This window comes from Molossus molossus, unplaced genomic scaffold (genome assembly GCF_014108415.1).
Source record: "Molossus molossus isolate mMolMol1 unplaced genomic scaffold, mMolMol1.p scaffold_m16_p_3, whole genome shotgun sequence".
NCBI classification, from domain to species: domain Eukaryota; kingdom Metazoa; phylum Chordata; class Mammalia; order Chiroptera; family Molossidae; genus Molossus; species Molossus molossus.
The window spans coordinates 3,880,580-3,904,774 of NW_023425366.1; the positions used below are offsets into that span (position 1 = coordinate 3,880,580).

The 24,195-nt window shown below is 48.7% G+C and overlaps 2 protein-coding genes across 2 annotated transcripts in view; both read right to left on the reverse strand.

Annotated features, from left to right (window-relative positions):
• Positions 1-24,195, reverse strand: part of ITGA1 (integrin subunit alpha 1) — a 150,776-nt gene that overhangs the window by 118,489 nt on the left and 8,092 nt on the right. The gene's annotated exons all lie outside the window — the stretch shown is intronic.
• PELO (pelota mRNA surveillance and ribosome rescue factor) lies at positions 16,984-19,135 on the reverse strand. The gene is made up of 2 exons (XM_036280384.1): positions 18,152-19,135; positions 16,984-17,881 (listed from the first exon to the last, which is right to left on the reverse strand). The coding sequence occupies exons 1-2, from the start codon at positions 18,875-18,877 to the stop codon at positions 17,450-17,452; spliced, it is 1,158 nt and encodes a 385-aa protein (XP_036136277.1). The 5' UTR covers positions 18,878-19,135; the 3' UTR covers positions 16,984-17,449.

Here is a 24,195-nt window from a genome sequence, read left to right on the forward strand (position 1 = left end):
ATCCACACTGATAGGAGGGGCAAAGACGTAGAAAGGACTGGTCTCACATCCATGTGTGGCAAATAAAAATTGGGAGGGATATTTCAGCTGTAGAGGTCCCCCCTGAGGAGTGAGGGGGTCTCAGCTGCACACCAGACCCTCCAGGTCAGGGTTCCAGTGCCAGGAAAGAAGACCCCCTGACTTCTGGCTGTGAAAACCAGCAAGGACTGAAGCTACGGGGGATGGAAGGCTCTGGAGTCCCAGGCAGTTCCTCTTAAAGGGCCCATGCACAGACCTAGTTGGACTCACTCCCTCTGAACTCTAGCACTGGGGCAGCAGTTTGTAAGGCACCAGGGACATATGGGGAAGAAATCAACTGTCTGGCCTTAGGACAAGAGCTGGGAGGGGGGCAGCATTCTCCCAGACAGAGCTGGCAGGGGCCATTGTTCCGTTTCTGAGCCCTCCCCACACACAGCTGGCAGGCGGGCACCATGTCTTCATAAACCTGGCCCCACTCCCTCCCCACCCCTGGTGATTCCCTGAGACTCCACAGCACCAAACCTATGGGCCTACACTGGCTGCTTCCAGTGGCTTTTCCAGACAAATGGCCTGTCTAGGCTCATGACTCACACTTCCCTAACGTCTCTCCAACAAGCAGCAGCTGGCATTGGCGAGCCCCATACCTCTCGCCAAGTGTCCCCAGACCTGGCACCAGTGGCATCTGGATTTGGTTTAAGTTTGGATTGCAGCTTGGCCTCTGCTGGGCACCTCCAATCCCAGCACAAGTAGCAGCCATCTGCAGGTCACTTTGTAGCTCATGCCAAGTGTCCCCAGGCAGGGGACAGGCACCAGCTGACTTAGGCCTACACCCCCCAGGAGATCCCAGAGCCAGTGCACCTGGTGGACAGCTTCAGACCACATCGAAGCACCACCCAACCACCTCTACAAGTGACACACTCAAGGGACAGACTCAACAGGCACCAGAGCCCCACTGAAGTACCCCTGCTCTGTGGAGTGGGCCCCTGCACAGCTGATCCTCCACGGTGGTCATTACCAGTTCTTGTAACTGATTGACCTGGGGGTAAATCCCTACCACTGACATGCCAGCAGTAATTAAGGGTCAACTACAACAGGAAGGTGTACACAGCCTACCTGGAGTACCCAGACTGTGTACTCCATGCCACTGGGCCCTACAGACACCTACTACATGAGGCCACTTGACCAAGCCCAGGAGACCCAGCAGCTAGACCTAACACACAGGACAAACACAGGGAGGCTGCAGAAATGAGGACACAAAGAAATGTGTCTCAAATGAAAGAACAGAACAAAACTTCAGAATAAGAACTAAACAAAATGGAGACAAGCAATCTACCAGATGCAGAGTTCAAAACACTGATTATAAGGATGCTCAGTGAACTTAGAAGAGTAAATGAACTTAGAACTTCAACAGCATAAAAAAAGAACTTGGAAACCACAAAAAAGAACCAGTCATAAATGAAGGATACATTAACTGAAATGAAGAATAATTTATAGGGAATCAGCAGTAGAGTAAATGAAGCCAAGATCAAAACAGCAACTTGGAATAAAAAAGCACCCAATCAGAACAGAAAAAAATAATGGATGGATGGATGGAAGGAAGGAAGGAAGGAAGGAAGGAAGGAAGGGAGGGAGGGAGGGAGGAGTACGGAGCCTCTGGGATAACTTCAAGTGTATAAACATTCACATCATAGTGGTACCAGAAGAATAGAGAGAGCAAGAAATTGAAAACCTATTTGAAAAAATAATGACCGAAAAATCCCCTAACCTGGTGAAGGAAATAGACATACAAGTCCAGGAAGCACAGAGAGTTTCAAACAAGATGAACCCAAAGAGGCCCACACCAACACCATAATCAAAATGCAAAAGACTACAGACAAAAAGAAAAAATAAGACAAAGAGAGAATCTTAATTAAGCAGCAAGAGAAAAGCAGTTAGTTACTTACAAGGGAGTTCCCATAGGACTGTCAGTTGATTTCTCACCAGAAACTCTGCAGGCCAGAAGGGAGTGACAAGAAATATTCAAAGTGATAAAAAGCAAGGACCTACAAATAAGATTACTCTACCCGCAAAGCCATCATTTAGAACTGAAGGGCAGATAAAGAGCTTCCCAGACAAAAAAAAGTAAAGGAGTTCATCGTCATCAAATCAGTATTACAAGAAATGTTAAAGTTTTCTTTAGGCAGAAGAAAAAAAAAAACAAAGATAAAAAATATGAACAATAAAATGGCAATAAATACATATTTATCAACAATCACTTTGCCAGATGATTTCAGTTATATGTGGAATCTGAAAAACAAAATAAATGAACAAGAAGAAGAGAAACAGATCCATTGATACAGAGAACAATGTGAAGATGGCCGGAGTGGGGGAGGGTTGGGGGATGGGTATAAAAGGTGAAGAAATTTAGAAGCACAAATAGGTAGTTACAGAAGAGTCACCAGGATGTAAAGTACAGCCCAGGGAATATATTGTAGTTAATAATATTGCGATGACTATGTACAGTATCAGATGGTACTACTTATTCAGGTGATCACTTTGTAAGTTATATAAATGTCCAATCACAAGGTTGTACACCTGAAACTAATACAATATTGAACGTCAGCTGCTAATTTAAGAATTAAAAATAAATAAATAAGCTTTAAAAATTGCATCCTAACCGTTACTGCTACTGTAAAGACGTCTTGGGATCAGGGACCTTCTCGGAAGAACCATCTCAGGTGACTGAGCTGAAGAAGGAGAGGGCGTCATTAACTTAGGATCTAAAAATCATCTGGAAAAGAGGGTTGCTAAGCAGATGCTCGTTCACGTCACACGCCACTGTTGAAAGGCTAAGGCAAGCGTTTTCCAAACACAGGACAAGAGGTTGGCCTTTCTCCATTGTTCTAACAAAGGCTCCAACCCGGGGCAGGACCTGTTCCAGCAGGATCCATTGGCCCGCGATGCTCCGCGCCCACCCACGCAAAGACCTTCCCCAGCTAATCACGCCAGCGGTGCGAGCGAGATGAACATGCCGGTGTGGGGTGGCTGCACACCAAATCTGAAGTTGATATGCAGTAAATTATTTTCTTGGAGTTAAGTATGTCTCATTCATGCCCACCCCCATATAGGAAGGTGGAGGGAAGCTACGTTTTACAGTTTGAGCTGTGGCGTATGTCCAGATTTAGGTGTAACTGTAAGAGAGTGAAAACCCCAGTGGGCCGTGTTCCTTTCAAGTCCCCTGCTCAGCCTGCTGGACAGGAAATCCGCAGGCATCTGAGAGCTTCTCCTCTTCCCAGCCTGAAGTCCCACAGCTGCGCTGAGGAACAATGTGGAGGCCAAGGGCAAGCGTGTTCGGAGCGGGGAGGTAGAGTCTCACCTTCCTCTTTCCTGGCTTCTCCCTCCTTCCAGAGGCAGATGTCAGCAGGGGAGAGGCAGAGACAGGAGTGACCTGAGGTGACCTCAAGAAGCCCCGCCTCCCGCACTCCCCTGGGCCTCCAGCTTGAACACTGGACCTCCCGCTGGGAATTCCCCTGGCTGGAAGTGCAGAGATCCGCTGAGCACTGCAGCCCAACAGCCACTGCACTATCAGCAGCCCAGAAGCAAAGTGTCAGGTCTAGGGGGTTGGTGCTGGTTGCCTGGGGTGGCCATCCATCCACTGCATTGTCCTACACAGATGACTTCTGTAGCAGGGGTCTGACTGTGCCTTCTCCTTCTTCCTGAGCCTCCTCATCTTCTTACGAAATACTTCTTCATGGCTCACATGATCATAGTTGCCTTCTGTTGTTATCAACTGACTTAGAAATAGTAAGAGGATTGCGCTTTGTTTGTGCCTCATGTATGGTGTGGCTGAAACACCCAGATAAAGTTGAGCAGCTGAGGAACAGTATTGAAATAATCATTAACAGGTACCATAGGCATGAAGGTGACTGAATGATGGGAAAGACCATACGTGTTGCTTGAACTAAGAATGAACAGTGATTTCTCTTGGCTGGAAGTTTAATGATGGGTGGTGGCTATATGAACCAGTTCAGCATCCTGGGGCTGCATGAGCTTCCGTGGCTCCTGCACAGAGCCAGGACCTCCTGGTGGGGGGTTCGAGCTCCCTGCGTGCTCACGGTGGTCTCCTTGAAGGGGTTACCGCTCCTGGCCTGAATTTCACAACTGAAATGTGCTCTTCTGCGTTCCTCTTCTTTATTGGCTTGTATCCGTTACACAAATGGGGTTTTCACCTGCATCCTCTGTGTGAGGAGGTGGGACACGCACATGTATCTGAGGATGAAGGACGTTATAAAAGCTGAAAGTGGTCTGGCTAGCCCCTCCTTGCTGAAGGTGCCTCTAGGGAGTGGGCCCACTCTTTGAGGACGGTAGGAGTTGATAACAGGAAGAGGTATGAGAGCCTTCTTCTGCGTCATACCTGTACAGCTGGAGGTATACTTCTACCGTCATACCTGGAGCCGGGTGGTGCCCCTGGTAAAAACATGCATTAGGCCCTGACCGGTTTGCTCAGTGGTTAGAGCATCAGCCCTTGGACCAAAGAGTAGCAGGTTTGATTCCAGTCAAGGGCATGTACCTCAGTTGCAGTTGGGTCCCTGGCACGGGTCGGGGTGGTGCGGGAGGCGACCAGTCAATGTGTCTTTCTCAAAATGATGTTTCTCTCTCTCTTCCTCCCCTACTCTATCTAAAGATGAATGGGAAAATATCCTCAGGTGAGGATTAAAGAAAAAAAAAAAGATGCATTAGGAGAAAGGGATAAAACTAAGTTAAATAGAACTCCTGGCAATTTCCAGGTATTTAGCTAAAATCTTATCATTTATTCCTGGCACCTCTCTGAGAAATTTTGATCATTTCTCCCATTTTATAGATTGAAGCTCAAAAATCTACATTTGAGGATCATTAAGGTCACATGATCCACCCGAAAGCCACAGCACTCACTGTGGGAGAGCGAAGGTTTTTCTAGTTCAGGCCACTGCTGCTCCTGGGTGAGTAAAGACGTTCAGAAGGTGGCCCGAGCCCAAGTGCCATCGTCACGAGTGACTCTAGCCTACTGCGATGCCTTCCCATTGTCAACAGCTTCAGCTTTTACTCACTGCATCATATATGGTTTTGCTGTCTTGCATAGTCCTTGCATCCAAGACGTTAAAGCTCCATCCTTTGAGAAGTGGGAACCAGTTTCTCTACCATTTTGTACCCTCATCCTGCTGTATCTAGCGACATATGTACATGCAAAAGGCATCGATAAACATTCGCAAATTGGTCAATATTAGGCACAATTGTGAATTTATTACAGCAAGTCGAAGATACCTGAGGTACAAACAAATCCCACACTGAGAAATTAAAGCTAAAGAAGTACATTCCCCACAAAGCAATCTATAGATTCAACCCAATTCCTACTAAAATACCATTGGCACATCTCACAGATCTAGAACAAATACTCCAAAAGTATACATGGAACCAAAAAGACCCTGGATACCATCAGTAATCTAGAGAAAGAAAAACAAAGTTGGAAGGATCACACTACCAGATATCAAACTATACTACAAGTCCATAATAATCAAAACAGCATGGTATTGGCAAGAGAACAGGCATCTAGATCAATGGAACAAAAGAGAGAGCCCAGAAATAAACACCTTTATGGTCAATTGATATTTGACAAAGGAGGCAAGAACACACAATGGGGTAAAGCCAGTCTCTTCAATAAATGGTGTTGAGAAAATTGGACAGCTACATGCAAAAAAAAAAGAAAGAGAAAGAAAAAGAAAAGAAACTAGACCACCAACTTATACCATACACAAGAATAAACTCAAACTGAATTGAAAACTTAAATGTAAGTCATGAAATCATACGAATACTAGAAGAAAACAGACAGTATAATTTGAGACATTACTTGTAACAATATTTTTGCTGATAGATCTCCTCAGGCAAGGGAAACAAAGAAAAAAATAAACAAATGGGACCACATCAAACTAAAAAGCTTCTGCACAGCAAAAGAAACCATCAACAGAATGAAAAGGGAGCCCATTGTATGGAAGAACATATTTGCCAATGAAACATCTGATAAGGGGTTAATTTCTAAAACATATAAAGAACTTATACTACTCAACACCAAGAAGACAAAGAACCCAGTTAAAAAATGGGCAGAGGACCTAAAGAGACACCTCTCCAAACAGGACATACAAATGGCCAGGAGACATGAAAAAATGCTCAACGTCATTGATCATCAGAGAGATGCAAATTAAAACAACAATGAGGTATCACCTCCCACCTGTCAGAATGGCTGCCATCAACAAATCCTCAAACAACAAGTGCTGGCGAGGGTGTGGAGAAAAGGGGACTCTAGCACACTGCTGGTGGGAATGCAGACTGGTGCAGCCACTATGGAAAACACTATGGAATTTCCTCAAAAAATTAAAAATGGAACTGCCATCTGACCCAGGGATCCTACTTCTGGGAATATACCCTAAGAAGCCGGAAACACCAATCAGAAAGGATATATGCAGCCCCATGTTCATTGCAGGGTTATTTACAATCGCTAAGATCTGGGAACAGCCCAAGTGCCCATCAGTCGATGAGCGGATGAAAAAGCTGTGGTACATGGACACAATCGCATATAACTCAGCCATTACAAAATAGGAAGTCTCACTTTTTGTGACGGTATGAATGAACCTGGAGAACATTATGCTAAGTGAAAGAAGTCAGTCAAAGAATGACAAGTATCACATGATCTCACTTCTATGTGGAATCTAATGAACAAAATAAACTGACAGACAAAACAGAACCAGAAGCGTGGATGCACAGGACAGACTGACAGCTGTCAGATGGAAGGGTGTTGGGAACTGGATGAAAGAAGGTGACAGGATTAAGCAAAAAAACATGCATAAAACATACATACAACAGCCCGGCCGGTGTGGCTCAGTGGTTGAGCATTGACCCAGGCACCAAGAGGTCACCAGCTCAATTCCCTGTCAGGACACACGCCCAGGGTGTGGGCCCGATCCCCGGTGGGGGGCGTGCAGGAGGCGCCAGTCAATGTTCTCTCTCGTCCATGTTTCTCTCTCTCTCTCCCTCTCCCTTCCTCTCGCTAAAACCAATAAAGAAAAAAAAATTAAAACAAAAAACAGACACAGACAACAGTGTGGTGATGGCCAGAGGGGTAGGAAGAGGGGGGTGGAGGGCGGAGGTGGACACAGAGGAGGAAAATGGGGTGAAAGAGACTTCACTTGGGGTGACGGGCACACGATGCGGTGGGCAGATGATGTCGTGTTGAGTTGTACGCGTCAAACCTGTGTGGTTTTGTGAACCAATGTCTCCCCAGTAAATTCAGTTTCAAGAAAAAAAAAAAAAGTACATTCCCCTCATCAACTTTTAAAGTTGCCTTTCAGTAGTAGAAATCAGTTCCTCTAAAGTTTCACAGTGTCTTTCTAGGCCTCATCTCTTTTTCTTCGCCAGACAGCTGGCTGGTATTGTGCACAGAACTCACGACAGCCGCTGGTCCCCTGGGGGAGGCAGCCGGTCTCACCAGCGGCAGGCAAGCCTGTCGGAAGGCGCAGGCGCCGGCCCCTCCCCCAGCATGCTGCCTAACTGGAATCAGGACCGGCTCCTGACTCCAGTGAGCTCCCTGGTGACATTAATGTGGTGTCTGGGTGGAGAAGCACTGACTAAACTAAAAGAACATTCCAGAGAAAAATAAAGACCTGTGTTGGCTCAGTGCCTGGTTCTCCGGGACCGCGGGCTAGGTTTTTAGGGGAAGGACACACCAGGGCGGAGGCTGGCAGGGCTCTGCCACTTGGCGTGTCGCTGGAATGTGGCCAGTGAGTCACAAACATGCGTGAGCCTCAGTGTCTGTGCATCTACCGCCAGTGTTTTAAGCAACCCCCCTCTCCCCCAACGCCCACGTTTAAAGGCCCCCCACCACTTCAAAAATAGGGCAGCCCTTGGCCAGGCGGCCCGATAAATGACCCTGACTGTGGAATGCGCGCCTTCCTAGCAGGCTGCTCCCTTAGCCGTCAGCCAACCAGCATTTGGCAGTTTCTGGAATCCGGTGCAAAACAGATTCCTTTTAAAACCTGAGAGTCACTGGTGATTTATTTTGCAGGAAATATATGACTTTTAAAAATAACAAGAGACGGTGGCTACTGCATCAAGCAGGAGCAGAGACGGGCCAGGGACTGAATCAAGGCTGCGTGCCTTCCCTCCTCCTCCCGATGAAGGAAGCAGGCTCCAGAAGCTGCCATGACGTCCCTGCCCTCACGCCGGCCCGGGCACCGCCTGAGCTGCCCAGACGGGCCAGCCCGGGTCCGCACCGGCCTGGCCACTCCTCCGCGATTCCTAATGGGTTATCCACACACGCCACGTCCGTGCAGATGCTTAAACGACACGATCTCCGGGAACGGCAGCGAGCGGCATGTGACAGCCACATTGCCGTTTGGGGTCCCCAACATGAGATCTGCTGACAGCACACTCCTGAACCCGACAGCCACCGCTGCTGATGCATCTGAAGGACACGTGCGGACCCAGCCTCGCACGCAAACCCGGGGCTTCACACCCACCACAGAGTGCTCTGAAGAGGCCTGTGCCCCGAACTTCCTGTCCGCGCACCCCCCTCCCACCACCGTCTGCTGCGGAGCAGGGAAGCCTGGAGACAGACAAGGGTGAAACGTGGTGCCCAGCAAGGCAGGAGACAGGCGCACACCCAGGTCTAGGCAGGGGTAGGCCGAGTGAGGAACTGACTGTGGTGCTGACAGGCTCGCTTCGGAAAAACACGTACAGCTCAGTGATGACAATAATTTTGTCTCAGCTTGTCCCCCTCCCCACATTCCACCTGTCATTCCCCTTCCTTCCTTCCTTCCTTCCTTCCTTCCTTCCTTCCTTCCTTCCTTCCTTCCTTCCTTCCTCCCTCCCTCCCTCCCTCCCTTCTGTCCGTCTGTCCGTCCGTCCGTCACTCACGCTGAGGATACGGGAGAGACACAGTCAGAGCCTGTCCCAGGGCTCAGTTCTCCTGGGAAAAACATTCTTTCCTCCCTTCTGCAGGAAAGACCCTTCCTTCCAGCAGCCCAGTGCCGGCCATTTACTGACACACTCCTTCGGCAGCCTTCCCTGGTCTTGAGGGCGTGTCCCCTTACACCAGGCTCAAAGGATGGCTAGAAAGAAAGACCCCAGCAGGGCTTCCGGCAGGTCTGGCTCCCCGGCCCCAGCCCGCTGCCCCCACTTCCTTCCACTGGGCAGGGGCCCGGTGGGCTGCTTCCTCTCCCAGAGGTGGCCGCCACCCCGCTCTGTCCTGGGCACCCGCTTTTCCAAGGGCGCCCACGGAGCAGGACACAATGTCCCAGCCCCTCACTGTCCCCTTCCTCGCTGTCCTGAAACGGCAGCCAAGCTCTCCTTTCTGGGGTAACTGTGTTGCTATTTGTCACGAGAGAGAACCCGACGATCACGAAAACGTGAAAAATACAAAGGTTCCAGAATCTTCCAGTCGTTTCAGTCATGGCCCCTGGTTCCCATGTCTGAGTTTTTCACTTAATTCGGAGGAAAGGAGGTGACGCAACCCTCTTCTCAGGGTTGTTGACTCTTCCCTGTAAATACTGAGCATCGAGAGAGTTCGGGGATTCCAGGGACCACGACGCAGAACGACAACAACATCACAAGTGAGCGAGAGGCTCTGAGAGAGGAAAGCTCTCCGTTCCCTTTGCCACCCCGTCTGGAAGCAGTGGGAACTGGAACCCCCGTCACTGTTAGCCCAGCGGCACCCCAGCCCTGCAGCCAGGCTGGGCAGCAGCCCCTGACCCTCCCCCGCCACCCGCTGCCAAGGCTGGGTGGCCCTGGAAGGGAGGTCTGCAGTCTCCTCGCCTCGCCAGAGGCTGGCATAGTGCCTGGCTCCCCGCAGGTACTCAGCCAATGGTGGTTGGAAGGATGAGGGGCAGGAGGCAGAGTCTTTCTGGAGCAGAAGTAAGTACCCCTCCAAGGAGCAGCCGCCTGCAAAGCGGATGCCCTGAGACCCAGGTCTAGGCAGGTGTTGCTTTACTGAACATCTAGAGAGCTCAGGGATTCCAGGGACCATGGAAGCATCACTGGAGGAAGCATCACTGGATGGACAAGGAGGATTTAAGGCCTTCGATTCCCAACTTGCTTCTTTTTCCCTAGCCCAACCCCCTCCCCAGACGGTGATAAGGAAGTGGGTGAGACCTTGGAACCCGGTGGGCTGGGCAGGAGTGTGGACCTGCGGAAAAGCCCCATCTGTATGGCTTTGAGCAAGTGACCAGCCCCCCTGGGCTTCAGTTCCTTCTCCACCATGAATGGAAGGTCAGACGACCTGCAGGGTTCCCGAGGGCACCGTCCTTTCGTGACCCTCCAGGATGGGAGCCCCCTGGGGCGGTGTGTTCTCTAACTCCCTCTCCTCCTCCTCCCCCCAAAACCAGGCAAGTTCTCCCCTTGTCAACAAAGCGCTTGGAGAGGAAGAAACACTGTAAATTACGGTCACAGGACCGACGAGCTGAATCACAGAATGAAAAGATTTTCCACGCACACCGCAATCTTTCACGCTGGTGTCAAACACAAAGCCCTGGTCGATGTTTACACTCGACTCGACGAAAAGTTCCAGACATAAAACTTCTGCAGCTCAGACTTGAACTCAGAGGACCTCCCGCCTCCGAGGAACTTTTGCAACGGAATTTTCCCCTTAACAAGAATTCCTACTTCAGCAGTGACGTGAGTTTTCTTCCTGAGAGTCCCGTGGAGTAGTAAGACTGGCTATCCGGAACTGTCCTCCGGGGTATGACAGCTAAAGACTGAAGTGACACCGTCTGACTAATTTGGGAGGAACGTCATTTCGAAAGACATGACAACTCCTTGACCTCTCCAGCAGAGCACACGGAGTGTAATCCAGGCTTCTCCTCCAGATGAACACCAGTTGCTCCCACAAGGGTCCTCAGGCCCAGGATGTGCTCTGAGCCCTGACTTTCCCTCGGATGGCGTCATTTCTCCCTGTCACCCGTCAGCTCAGTCACTTGTGGCCACCTCTCTGTGATACCTCATTTGCTGATTAAAGGCAGGAAAATTTTTCTTAATTCATCATCGCATACCCAAGGGTAGCACAGTCCCTGCCACCTGGAGGTACTTCACAAAATGAGGCATGAATTAACCTAGCAGACAAGCTGGCTGAAAACGAGGTGTGAAGGAGAAACCCAGATGCCAGTGGGGCTCGAGGCCTTGGCTGAATACACAGATCTGCAACAGTGTCTGCGCACTCTGATTCCCAATCTATTCCAGAAAGATCTGAGGGCATCGGATGAGTTCGGATCTTCGTGAGGCTAACACTAGTGGTGGCGGGGAAATAAAAGCACACAGAGCAAGGCCCTGAACGCTGGCCCAGTACACGAACCTTGGCTCTCGGGCGGTTTTCCTGTCCAGGCAGCTGACCGGAAGCCGAGGCCGGCCTGGCCTTCTCCTGTCGGTAGGAAGCTGCTTGTTTGGCTGGCCAGCCACCCACCACCTATGGATCTTCGACAAATCATTTAACCTCCTTTTTTTCCCCTCTAATCCTCACCCGAGGATATTTTTTTTCCATTGCTTTTTAGAGGGTGGAAGGGGACTAGAGAGAGAGAAACATGGATGTGAGAGAGGGAGAGAGACACATTGACTGGTTGCCTCCCACAAGCACCCCGACTGGGGCAGGAGATCGAACCTGCAACCCAAGTACATGCCCTTGACTGGAATCGAACCTGTGGCCCTTTGTTCTGCGGGCCGGTGCTCTAACCACTGCGCCACACGGGCCAGGGCTATCTATCCTCTTTTAACTTCAGTTTTCCCATCTGAAAAAGTACAGACAGGGCTCTTCAAAGAATTAAACAATTCATTTTTAAAGCACTCACTATAGGCCTTAGTAAGCACGTAGCCACCTTGCTTAATAATCCACTGTCCATTCCTAGAGTCGGGGCCCTGGTGCCGGCGCCGTGCGTGGCGGGCCCTGTGGCCACACACTTTCCTCTCTTGTATGTGCTGAGTGGCAGATGCTGCCTCAGCCCTGGGTCTTGTGGGAGCACCTGTGGTCCCCTGCATGGAAACGAGGTCCGAGCCCTCCCAATGCCTGGCATCGCAGAGAGCAGGTGTCTCCTTGCGCAGGCTGGTGTTCCACAGAAGGGCACTGACTGTGGGCACTGTCAGAGCAGGGAGGACAGGGCCTGAGACTGCTCATCCTGGTCCTCACCGTGCCTCCTAAATGTCACGATCCTCAGCGACGGGCAGCCGGAAATATACGACCTTCCCACATCAATGCCAGTTATAGAATGAGAGGGTGAAAACATTCACTGCCAAAAGCAAAAACGACAGCCTCAAATTTGTATGCAACTAAAGTACTACACAAAACTGGATTTTACTTGAGGAAACACATTGGTTTCTCTGTAATTTTTTTTTTTTTTTTTTAAATCCTCACCCGAGGACATTTTTCCATTTTTCACTCAGATAGAGCGGGAGGAAGAGAGAGAAACATCGATGTGAAAGGGACACATCGAGTGGCCGCCACCCACACGACCCAACCAGGGCCGGGGTCAAACTGCAGCCAAGGTACATACCCTTAGCGGGAACCGAACCCGGGTCTCTGTGGACCGCAGGCTGACGCTCTAACCACTGAGCCAAACCGGCCAGGGCTGGTTTCTCAATTGAAATATACAAATTCACAATATCCCAGTTTCTTTCTCAGCGTTTCCACAACAGAACATGCTGATATGTTTCTTAATATGGAGAAATTCAATGCTGCAAAATAAATGGGTTATCTTAAGTAATTCTACTTGGAAATCTATACAGAACACTCTAGAATATGGCTGAGGAAAGAAGACACGCTACCAAATGCTCCCTTAAAAGGAAGAATTCCTGAGATTTTATCACCCACTTCAGCTTAACAAACACCTTTTACCGGTGCTCTGTCATGGTCTCTCTAACCTGATTGTCTTCTTTTGAACATGGCCCTGTGTCTGTTAGTGCTAGCTGAGTCACCAGCTGCTCGCGACTGTTAGGTGGCTCCTGAGGGTGCTCCCTGCTAAATTCCAAGGCCCCTCAGATCTCAGGCTCCAACCTCCCACTTAGCTGCATGTTGACTTCTGAGTGTTTCCCGAGTAAGGCGTGCTTGACACACAAAATACTCTATTTGCATTTCAAGTCCTTTATTTATTTATTTATTTTACTTTCCCCCAACCCCACCCTTTATTGATTTGAGAGAGAGAGGAAGGGAGAGGGAGAGAGAGATGGAAACATCAATGAGAGAACATCCATTGGCCGCCTCTGGGGATCGGGCCCACAACCTGGGCACGTGCCCTGACTGGGAATTGAACCGGCGACCTCTTGGTGCAGGGTCGAGGCTCCGTGTTGGAGATGGAGCCATGAACCTACCAGACCGTAATCTCCACCCCCATGGAGCTTATATCAGAGAGAGGTGATAAGCAAAATAACCGAGCATTACAGAGGAAAATAAGACAGTGGGAAAGGAATCTTGGAGAAGTGACATTTTTTAGAAAGGCTGGTTTGGGAAGAGGGCACTGAGAAGACATCTGAGCCAAACCTGGCGGGGATGAGGCGGGAGGAGACAGGCATCTGGTGGAAGAACACTTGGAAGATGCAACACTGAATGCAGCTGCCCTCACAAGCCTGTCTCTTGCTGGATTTCCTGTCTCGGAAGCTGACCTGTGCCATCATCTCCCCCAGCCTTAAAACAAAAATCTGAGACTTATGGACTCCACTTCCGTAACTAACACAGCCTGCAGCCCAGGCCGTGCGGTCCTGACCCCGCCACCTCCCACGCTTTCCTTCTGGGAGGGCTCTAGCCACCGCCTCGCTCAGGCCACCACCTCCCCCGGGACGTCTCTGGCACCCTCGGAGCCAGCCTTACTGGCCCCCGCCCCTGATGCTGCCCGACATGATCATGCCGTTCTCTGCTTCAGCTCCCCGTGGTCTCTCACCGTGGTCCAAGCACACTTCGTCGTGGCACGAGGGTCCCGTGTGCTTGGCACACCTGCCCTGCCCTCCTCCGCTTAGTCATGGCCGCTCCAGGTTGCTTCTCGTGGTCTTCGATACATGTACTGTCCCGGCCAAAGCTCCTCTCAAGTTACTCCTTACAACACCGTGCCCTCTTACACACTCCATGTACACTTTTACACGGGAGTGTGTACACGTTTGTCTTTCTGAAACCCAGCTCAGTGCTTGGTTCAAAGCACTAAAAAAATGAATGGATAAAATTAAATGCATGACCCTTAATGACTGTAATACAAACAGGGACACCCCATCTCTAAACCCCAATCACAGGCAATAGGTTTCCTCTCCTCACACCCTCAGAATCACCTTAGAAATCCCTCTTCAATATGCAATTCAACATATTCTGACCCTGAACACAAATATCCACTCTTTTTTTTTTTATCCTTACCGGAGGACATTTTTGCATTCATCCTCAGATAGATCGAGAGAGAGGGGGAAAGAGAAACATCGATGTGAGAGAGACACATCAAGTGGCTGCCACCTGTGCACATGACCCCAACTGGGGCTGGGGACACACTGCAACCAAGGTACGTGCCCTTAGCGGGAACCGAACCCAGGACTCTCTGGTCCACGGGCCGACGCTCTAACTGCGGAGCCAAACCGGCCAGTGCTAAATATCCACTCTTATTCGCTTGGAAAACAATGTTTTAAAAAGCATAATATTCCTTTCCCAAGTAACAGCTTCTACTTCAGAACATTTTATATACACCACTGATCTGTGTCCTTTTGACAGCAACAGAGAACTTCAGTGCCAGAACTGCAGAGGTGGTGACTCACTTCTGTTAGAGATCGTCTGAGGTTGACGGAGCTGGCCAAAGGCTCAGCAAAGGAAACTTCGGGCAGTGACAGAAAGAAGAAGGAAAAACAGCTTCACAAAGCTACTCTAGGGGCATCTGGGAGGGAAGGGGTCCAATCTGTATATGAAGGAGGAATGAAAGTGAAATCCAGAATCAAGAATCCAGGCATAAAGTCAGCAAAACGTTTAACATATAAATGGCCGACCAGGAATAGCAACAGGTAAATTTGATATGTATCATATCTAGAGGAAGAAGAAACAAATTTGCAAACTTCTCATTTATTGTGCCTCGGGGGGGTGGGGACCAAATCTGTTTACAAGTGTCTGATGGTAAATGGAAATTTCCAGTACGCTGCATTATTTTCAGATGTTTGTTACAACATGGTCTTTCCTTATTCAGGAACAGCAGTTGGAATTAGATTACTGAGCGTAATTTCCAAATAATTGGGGTTTATTTTGCTCGCTAGAGAACAGTAAAAAGTAAATATTAGAATTTTTATTTTATATGCTCCAGTCACTGTTTGACATTTCTGCCTACGCAGAAATTCTTAAAGATAGTTTAAATACTATAGAGACATAAAAGCATGCTTCTATTTAAAGAAGTTTTATAGATAATTATGCACAGCAATCAACTGGAGATGTACTTAAAACATATTGCAACTCAGGAGGTGGATGTAGGGTAGAGACCGGATTCTAATTTCTGGAACTCTCTCGGGAGATGCTGCTGGCCCATGGACCACACTTGGATAGCAAGGCCTGAATTCATGGTTCCCAGCCTTGATGGTTACTGGAATCACCTGGAGAGCTTTAAAAACACAGCATTTCTAGGGGAGAAAGGTTACATGGTCTGCGGTCCAGTCTGGGTGCTGAGTTTCCAAAACTCCCAAGTAGCTAAATTTGAGAACCTATGGCCTAAAATGGATTGGTTAGATTATCAGTAGGCTTTCTTCCCCCTGATAACTGTAAATAACAGAACTAAGAGTGACCAGTAATGAACAGATTATTAGAGTAATAGACAATGCACCAAATCTCCAAATTCTGAGACCACGATTCATTATCAATCATTTTATATACTCCTAACAAATTATTTAATAACATACTTTTAATATATTTTAAAGTCAAATATTGATGGAATTATAATGCAATGACAATCTCACTTATTTTTAGATTAGGATATAGTTATGCAAAAATGTGATTTTAAAGCATATAGGGATATATATTCCTAATTACAGATAAAGAGTTCTGATTACTTGGGAAGTTTATAAAAAATAATCCCCAAACCTGGAACTCATTCCAGCAGAGACCCAGACTCAGAAAGGACGATCAAAAGTTTAGTGTCCATCCATCCCTACTTGAAGTAGGCACCTCTGTTACAAACAGATTATCACTCTCCCTTCACAAGGCTTTTCCTGATTATTGCTACGTTGAGGGTTATGAAAGGTCAAGCTTCAATTCCATTCCAAGGGTCCCTCCCTTAAGTTTAGAAATGCACATCAAAAAAACTTAAACAGGATATAGGGACAGCCCAGTAAGAATGTGAAAACACACAGAAATAGCACGAGGTATAACCATGGCCACAAACAAACCCGTGGTGTTGCCGTGCAAAGAAATGAGTCCGGGCAGGGCCTCCGTCCAGCTTGGCCTCTAATGAGCCATCTGACAGCAAATCACACACCCAGTCTCACTGTATAAACAAGGACACCTCAAACAGAAGAGCTTGAAAATGAATTCCTAGATCCAAGCTCTGTGATCTAGCAAGAACTAGGTAAGAGGTCCTCTGATGCAAATATGACAAATTCTAGAGAAAGAACCCAAGAGCTTACTTTTAACATGATTGGTTTAACAAGTTTCTTAAGAAAAAAAAACATTTTAAACTTGCCTTCAAAAAAAGTCTACTAGGTGGCTATCATTTAAAACAATAAATAAGTTTAGAAATGTAAATAAAGAGCAGCGTAGGCCCTGGCCCATCTGCTCAGCAGTTAGAGCACCAGCTGGCAGGTGAAGGGCTGAGGGTTCGACTCCCGGTCAAGGGCAAGTACCTGGATTGCAGGTTCGATCCCTGGCCCTGGTTGGGATCGTGCAGGAGGCAACCAATACATGTGTGTCTCTACATGGCTGTTTCTCTCTCTCTCCCTCCCTCCCACTCTAACTTAAAAAGGAAAAAATATCCTCAGGTGAGGATTAACCAGGAAAAAAGGGCAGTGTAGGACAAGTGGAGAGAAAGGGATCATTAAACAGTGCAAGAACACTATGCAGAAATCAAATAAATAACGTAAACTGAGGATAATGAAATAGTAAAAGCTTTTCCTAAGGAAAACTATTTCAAAGCATGAACTATGGGGTTTTATGATCCATCCCAAAGAACAGAGATTCTTATTAAATACACAAAATGTTTCTAAGTACTGCAAATAACTCATAATTCCTAGATAAAATTATTCTAATTAACAAAAAATGGTAGTACGTGGAGATTATTTCCTTTTATTGTTTAGGTTTAGTTTTAAATAGGAGTCCTGCCCGCCACAACACCCTAGCGTGGCTGGTCCCTACAAGAAGGCTGCTCTCGTGGCTGCCTGTCTCCAGGATGCTGAGAACATGTGGACAGTCAAGGAGGCACGCGGCTGTCTCAATGACAAGTTCCAGTCGTTAATCTTCTTCAGAGCTGGAGTCGTCCTCTTGGTCGGAGAGTTCGGGGACAGGGAATCGGAGAATGGCAGCTACTCCGGTCAACTGGCTGAGCTGCTCCCCGGAGACGTGGAGGCTGGAGAAGATCCTCACAGTGCCTGCATTCTCTTTCACACTGTCCACCAGCCGCACATACCGGCTCCGCATGGCTACGTCCTGATGCCTGAAGAGCTCGTCGCTGATGAGCAGGGTGTCGATGGCCATGGCCTCGTTGGCCTTCTCCACCTGCTTCAGGCCGTAGAAAGCCCGGTCAGGTTCATGTTGCAGCATTTTATAGAAGTCATCCAAGGCTTTCACTTCCCCCGCAGCTTTGGTGTCCGAAAGGCGGCTGGCCACGGTCGGGTCACAGAGGGCCTCCTTCAAGGAGTATTTGTGTCCAGAGGAGGCATGCACCTAGAATCGATGACAAACATTACACAAGAATCTCTGAGAGCACCCATTAATCAGCCTGCAATAACCTAAAGCCAAACGCACTAACGGGCTTTATACGCTTAAGAACTTTATACCTTAAGAACTAAAGCCAAGTTTACTGTATAAACTTGCTTCTGTTGAACAGCTCTGGTTTCATGACCCCATTTCCAATCCCGGTCAAACGAAGACTTTCTACAGACCCCTCTGCCCATTCTTGGTCACCGGTGTGTGTGTGGGGGGGGACAGTTTTACCTGCAGGAACTTGGACCGGTTTTCCAGGAGCACCTTGTTGTCCGTCTTCACCGCTTGCTGAAACATGTAGTCGCAAAACTGCTCCCGCACAAACCCCGGGCTGGCCACCAGGACGCACTTGACCACATCGAAGTGTATGTGGCGCTGGATAGCCTGCACCACCTGCTCGTAGAACCGCTCCAGGGCCCGGTCGTGCTGGGAGCAGTTCCCCTTGCGTTTCCTGGGGATGTTCACCTCCACCTTGGCCCGGGTGAGGGTCATGCTGGGCGTGACCAGGCAGACGTGGGCCAGGCCCTCCTGCATGACCACGGCCGCCACGTCGGCGCTCCAGGCCGGGTCGCAGGCCTGCTCGATGCGCTCCAGCACCACGCTGTCCCACTGCTTCTTGGCCAGGGTGAACTGGCGGTTGGGCTCCAGCTCGATGGTGTGGTAAGCGCCCATCTTGACGTACTCGTTCTCCTGGATGTTGGTCCCCTTCACCCGCAGCTCGCAGGCCTGCGAGTCGAAGTCGATGGCCTCCACGCAGAGGGTGAGCGTGGTGCGCACGCGGCTGCTGCCCACGCTGCCCGTGGAGGACTCGGTCTGCACCTTGCGGATGGTGGAGGCGCGCAGGCTGTCGCCCACCTGCACGAGGTTGTACGTGTGCCACATGTCCTCGGGGTCTTCGGGGACCAGGGTCACCTGGCCCGCGTTGTCCTTCTCGATGTCCTTCCTCAGGAGCTTCATGGCGCTGCCCGGGGCTCCGCGCCAGGCACGCGGACCGCGGGGTCCCCACGGGGAGGGACGGGGAGTCCCGGCCGGGAAGGGGGCGGGGTCTGTCTACAGCGTTCCTCCAGGCACTTGGGGGCGGGAAGGCAGGACCAGCTCCGACTCAGGGAGCCAGGGGAACATTTGCTCCAGTCCTACCTTTCAGTCTCGGGGCGCGACGCGACAAGCGGGGGCACGAGAAATTCCGCACCGAGCCCAGGCTCGTCCGCAGCTCCTGCCGCCAGCACCACCGACTGGCTGATGCAATGAGAGCGCATGCGCAGCCCGCAGCCCGCTTCCCCCGCCCCCGCTCCCTCCCCCCGGCGCACGTTTGACGTCGAGCGCGGAGGCGGGGCCGCAGGTTGGGCTGCGCAGGCGCAGTGTACGGGGAAGGGCTCCGGACCGTAAGCCTCCTAAAGGAGGGGTACGGGATCCTGGTGGGCGATCCCCTGATTTGAATGCTCGAGTTGCGCTTCCTAAGTTTCCCCTTCCGTTCCCGATTGTGACGCTCGGGGGATTCGTGAGTGGAAATGCACACTCTTTAAGCTGCGTGCATTGCCTGTCCACCTGCTCCCTGCGGGGCAGTCCAGTTTCAAGGCTCACCGGAAAGGAAAGGGAACCCTCAGGAGCCGAGGGACGGGGGCACAGCGCCGGAGCCTGTCTGCGGGGCGGCTTCCCGGGACACACAGGTGGCGGGGTGGCTGCGGGCGTGCGGGGTCAGCGCGGGGCGACCCGATCGGCCGGGCACCCGGAATCCGCGGGGGCAGCCTCAGCCCCAGCTCCGCGCACTGAGATGTGGAAGGGGGGACCTGAGCCACTGGCATCCCCCATCTGACAGCGACAGAACTGATTTTAAAGGACATCCTAAGTCACTTAACCCTTGTGGGGGGTGGGGCGGTTTGCTCTTAATACAACCCGTGAATGGGAAAAGCCCAGCAAGGTTTTCTTGCGAGTTAAGACCGGGTGGAGGGGTGGAGTCCTGCGCTCACACCTCATTCTGTCTCCCTGTCTTACCGCGGGTGGCATGGACAGCGAAGCTCCTCACCCCGAGCTGGGGACACGGGGTGAAAGGGAGGAAGCTGGCTCTGGCACACATCGTAATGCCAAAGTCGCAGTTATCTTCCTCAGAGATTGTCGGGGGACACGAAGGTCCCCTCCGAAACTCTAGTGCAAATTAGAACCGCTGCTTGCTCCGTGGCCCCCCCTCTCCTTCCTTTCGGCGCTCCGTGCCCTCATCTAGTTTCCGGCTCACAGGGCCTTCTCCCCTTCCAGGAGAGTCCAGCAGCTTTTCACCGAGCAGGGAACGGATCACCCCGTGTATCCTTTTAAATTAAAATGTGCTTATTAACCTAGAAGAATTCCTACCTGGAAGAGGGAGGGAGGGAGGGGAGAGAGAGACATGGAGGTTCTCCTTGATCACCTTTCCAAATACAACTCACTTCTCTCCAAAGTCAGCCAAGGATGAAAACCCACAGAATCCCAGAGGCAGCACACAGTAGGATCTTAATAAATGTTGGGTTTTCATCGAAGAGCTAACATTTATGGAATATTCACCAGGCACTTTCCTGTGCTCTTTCTAATCATCATCTGTGGGGTCAATATGTGTTATCCTCGTTTTACAGATTAAAAAAAAAAAGAATTACAGAGAAGAAATGTATTCAGAAATCACATAACCAACATTAAAATTCAAACCTGCTTAACCCCCCCCCCCTTGCTATGCTGCATCATGGATGTTTGAAATAATCTCTGCGACCACAAGCCACACGCTGATTTGAACAAAACTAACCTAAAGGATTGGAGAGTCACCATTCCCTTCCTCGCTTTTATCACTTTTTAAAAGTCTTTACTCTTCTTTTCCTTTAGCCCAGGCTAGGTCACCATCATAATCCTTGAAAAAAAATCCATTATTCTACTTTCGAAAAATACACATATCTCTCTACATTTAAAACCTGTGGACAGCATAGACAAGAGATGGTGATTTGGTGGTAGGATTTGAAGGACAGAAGATCTAGCGATTTCATGATGGCAGAGCTAATCCAGACTTGTGAACAGACTGGATGTGGAATACAAGAGAACATGGATCTAAAATATTATGACTGATATTTTGGACCAGAGACTAAAAGGATGGGAAAACAATTCACAGAGATAGGTTGTGGAGTGGGGGAAGGGTGTGGCGAAGAAGTCAGTCTGGAATGTTATGTGTGAGGTGACAGTGGGACATTCAAGTAGAGCTGTGGCCTGGCAGAGGAGGCTGGGTGTGGCAGAGGAGGCTGGGTGTGGCAGAGGAGCCAGTTCATGAAGGAGATACGCATAGAGGTTATGAACATACAGTTGGAATTTAAAGCTGGGTAGCTAAGGAGAAACTCCAAGAAAAATGAGGGAACAGCTGGTTTGGTGGAGGGGAAGTCCTGGGAAGGCAGTGACCACTGTGCCAGATGCTGCTCAGAGGTCAAATACAATGACCTGAATAAGGATCATTGGTATCATTGATGATCATGACAAGCACTGTTTTATTGGCATGCTTGGGTGAGTTGAAAAGGAAAGAAACTGGAAGCAAAGAGTGTACACATGCCGTCCTGAAAAGGCTCTACACTGTATCTTCTAAGTATATGACATTCTGGAAAAGGCAAAGCTATAGAGACAGTAAAAAGGTCAATGGTTGCCAGAGGCTCGAGGGGAGAAGAGAGGGAGGGAGGGATGAGCAGGCAGAGCACAGGATTTTTAGGACAGTGAAACTATTCTGTATGATACTGTAATGGTGGGTATATGAGCTGCATTTGTCAAAATCCATAGAAATGCACACAAATATAAACTATGGACTTTATTTTTAAATAATGTATCAATATTGGTTCATCATTTGTAACAAATGTACCACAGGAATGCACGATAGTAATAGGGGAAAATATATGTGTACTGGGAGTATATGGGAACTCTGTATTTTCTGCGTAAATTTTCTATAAAACTAAAACTGCTCTTAAAGAAAAACCTATGGAAAAATCCACATTGTCTGTTAATTCTGTGGCTCTTTTTTAAAAACTCATTTAAATTATGAGGCAAATTGCTCTGGCTGTCTTTAAACATAAATGTGCTTCAGTGATTGAACCTATCCCAACATTTTTCATAGACTTACTATTTGATCTGAAACATCTTTAACAACTATATTTTTTTAGTAAGTGGAGCTTATTGTTGAATGATCAGATGTTTTTTTCCAGATTTTGTGTTATAGTTTAGTATTTCTAAAACAATCATTACACTTTTATTTGAGTTCTTTGGAGGTCCCGTTGCTATTAATTAAAATCTAAACTGCCTAGTATTGAAGGCCTCCATTCCAGCCTCACAGGCTGCATCCCCCACTTGTCCCGTCTGCACCCCATGTTCCCCCATAGGAGGGACCAGTGACCTTGGTTCCCCGTGCATCCTGACAAGCGTCTGCTTCGCCGCCTTCGCTCATGCTGTTTAAAATGCGCCCCCACCCCCGGCTCCTGCTCCCATAAATCCTGCTTATCTGAGGGACCAGACTGAATGTTATCTGAGATGTGAAACCGTACATTCTACTCACTGGAGTACTCTTGCTTACTGAGCTCTGAGTGCATCCCTCCTGCGACCCTGGAAGAGTCGCGTGCACACAGTAGGCACACGCACACGGATGGCCGGATGACGAGTGCGTCCATCATCAAGTGGCTGCTCTGAACTCTGGCACAGGCCGTTCTGAAGGCGTTGATGTTGTTGCCAACTACAGCTCACTTTAATCCCTTAGTGTGAGAAGGAGCTCTATACAAAATCGCCATAGTTGTATAGCAGTATATGATAGTCTCAAAATGAGCAAAATCATGGAGACGTGAGGAAAAGACCATGATTTAGCTCTGTTGCCTTATGTTCTAATTTTATTGTTATTTATGGGTTCTTTAAAAATAGAAACCTTTACCTCAGTACCTTTATATCTGTTTTTTTCTATAACATTTTACTTATGTTGATTTTACTTATGTTGATCTCTCCAGAAGAAAAGAAGTTAATGTTATTACCACCAAAACTTTCCAATTTGTTGCTTTTGATATACTTCTGGTGTCTCAAAAAAGGAATTGAGCTAAAAGTCAAGCATCCTGAATTGTAATTCTTACCCTGTCATTTGTTTTCCTGTGATTTTAGGCAGTACTCAGTCTCTTTGAAACTCAGTTTCTTTTACTTAAGAATGGAGAGGCTTGAATTAAATAATTAACATTTGTTTTAATTGTAAAAATTATGCTGCAACGGTATTTTAAAAGATTAAAACAATACCCATAGTCTCACCCTAACACATTTATTTTCAATTTTGCATGTTACCTTTTGAATTTGATTCCTGCTAAGGCCCATTTTAGCTGTAAAAGATTGGTACTAAGTTTAATACTTTAGAGGTAGCAGACCTGAGTTCTGGTCTTTTCTAGTTAGATTCCAACAACTTCAGATAAACTCGCCTAACCTCTGCTAACCTGAAGCTTTTCATTCTAAATCGTAAATAAGATGATGTGTCCTACCTCTCTCATTAGACACCCCTGTGAGGTTCTAATGAGACTGATATTTTGTAACCTGCAGAGCGCTATAAACAAAGGTACCATATAAATCTCTAAGAACGCCTGGCTTGAAGCTAGAGGTCTGGATCAAGCAAGAGGCAAGGGCTCACTTTTTTTTTTCCCCTCACCGGAGGACATTTTTGCATTTATCTTCAGATAGAGCGGGGGGGGGGGGGGGCATGAGAGAAACATTGATGTGAGAGAGACACATGGGAGAGAGACACATGGAGTGGTCGCCACCCACACAACCCCAACCAGGGCTGGGGACAAACTGCAACTGAGGTACGTGCCCTTAGCAGGAACCGAACCTGGGACTCTCTGGTCCGCGGGCCAACACATATCACTGAGCCAAACCGGCCAAGGCACAAGGACTCACTTTAACATGATCATCATTGTTCAGCCTTGGAAAACCAGCTGGTTCAGCCAAGCTGACCGATGGATGGTCTGCTGGGTGCATTCGATCGATCCTCGCACCTCTTCTCCAGGGAAACCTTAGGTGGGTCCTGCTGCATAAAGTCGTCCGTGCATCTCAGTGGTGCACTGGATTACAATCCTTCCTCCTGTTATAATACGTTCTACATGGTCTGTAGGACCGCAGCAGGGATATGGGGTCCCGAAAGGTAGGAATCTTGTTTGAACACCTTGAGCCTCGCACAGGAGGGGCTGTGTACATTTTCTGGCTTCTCGTATTTTTTGGCGATGCAATGCTTACTCTGCTGTGACACAAACTAATCTCCTCCCTTCTCTTCT

Bases quoted from the DNA above. Each gene is read 5' to 3' on its own strand.
- PELO (XM_036280384.1), bottom strand. From the start codon at position 18,877: ATGAAGCTCCTGAGGAAGGACATCGAGAAGGACAACGCGGGCCAGGTG. The intron at 17,882-18,151 runs GTAAAACTGTCC...CATCGATTCTAG, and splicing joins ACCGGTCCAAGTTCCTGCAG to GTGCATGCCTCCTCTGGACA.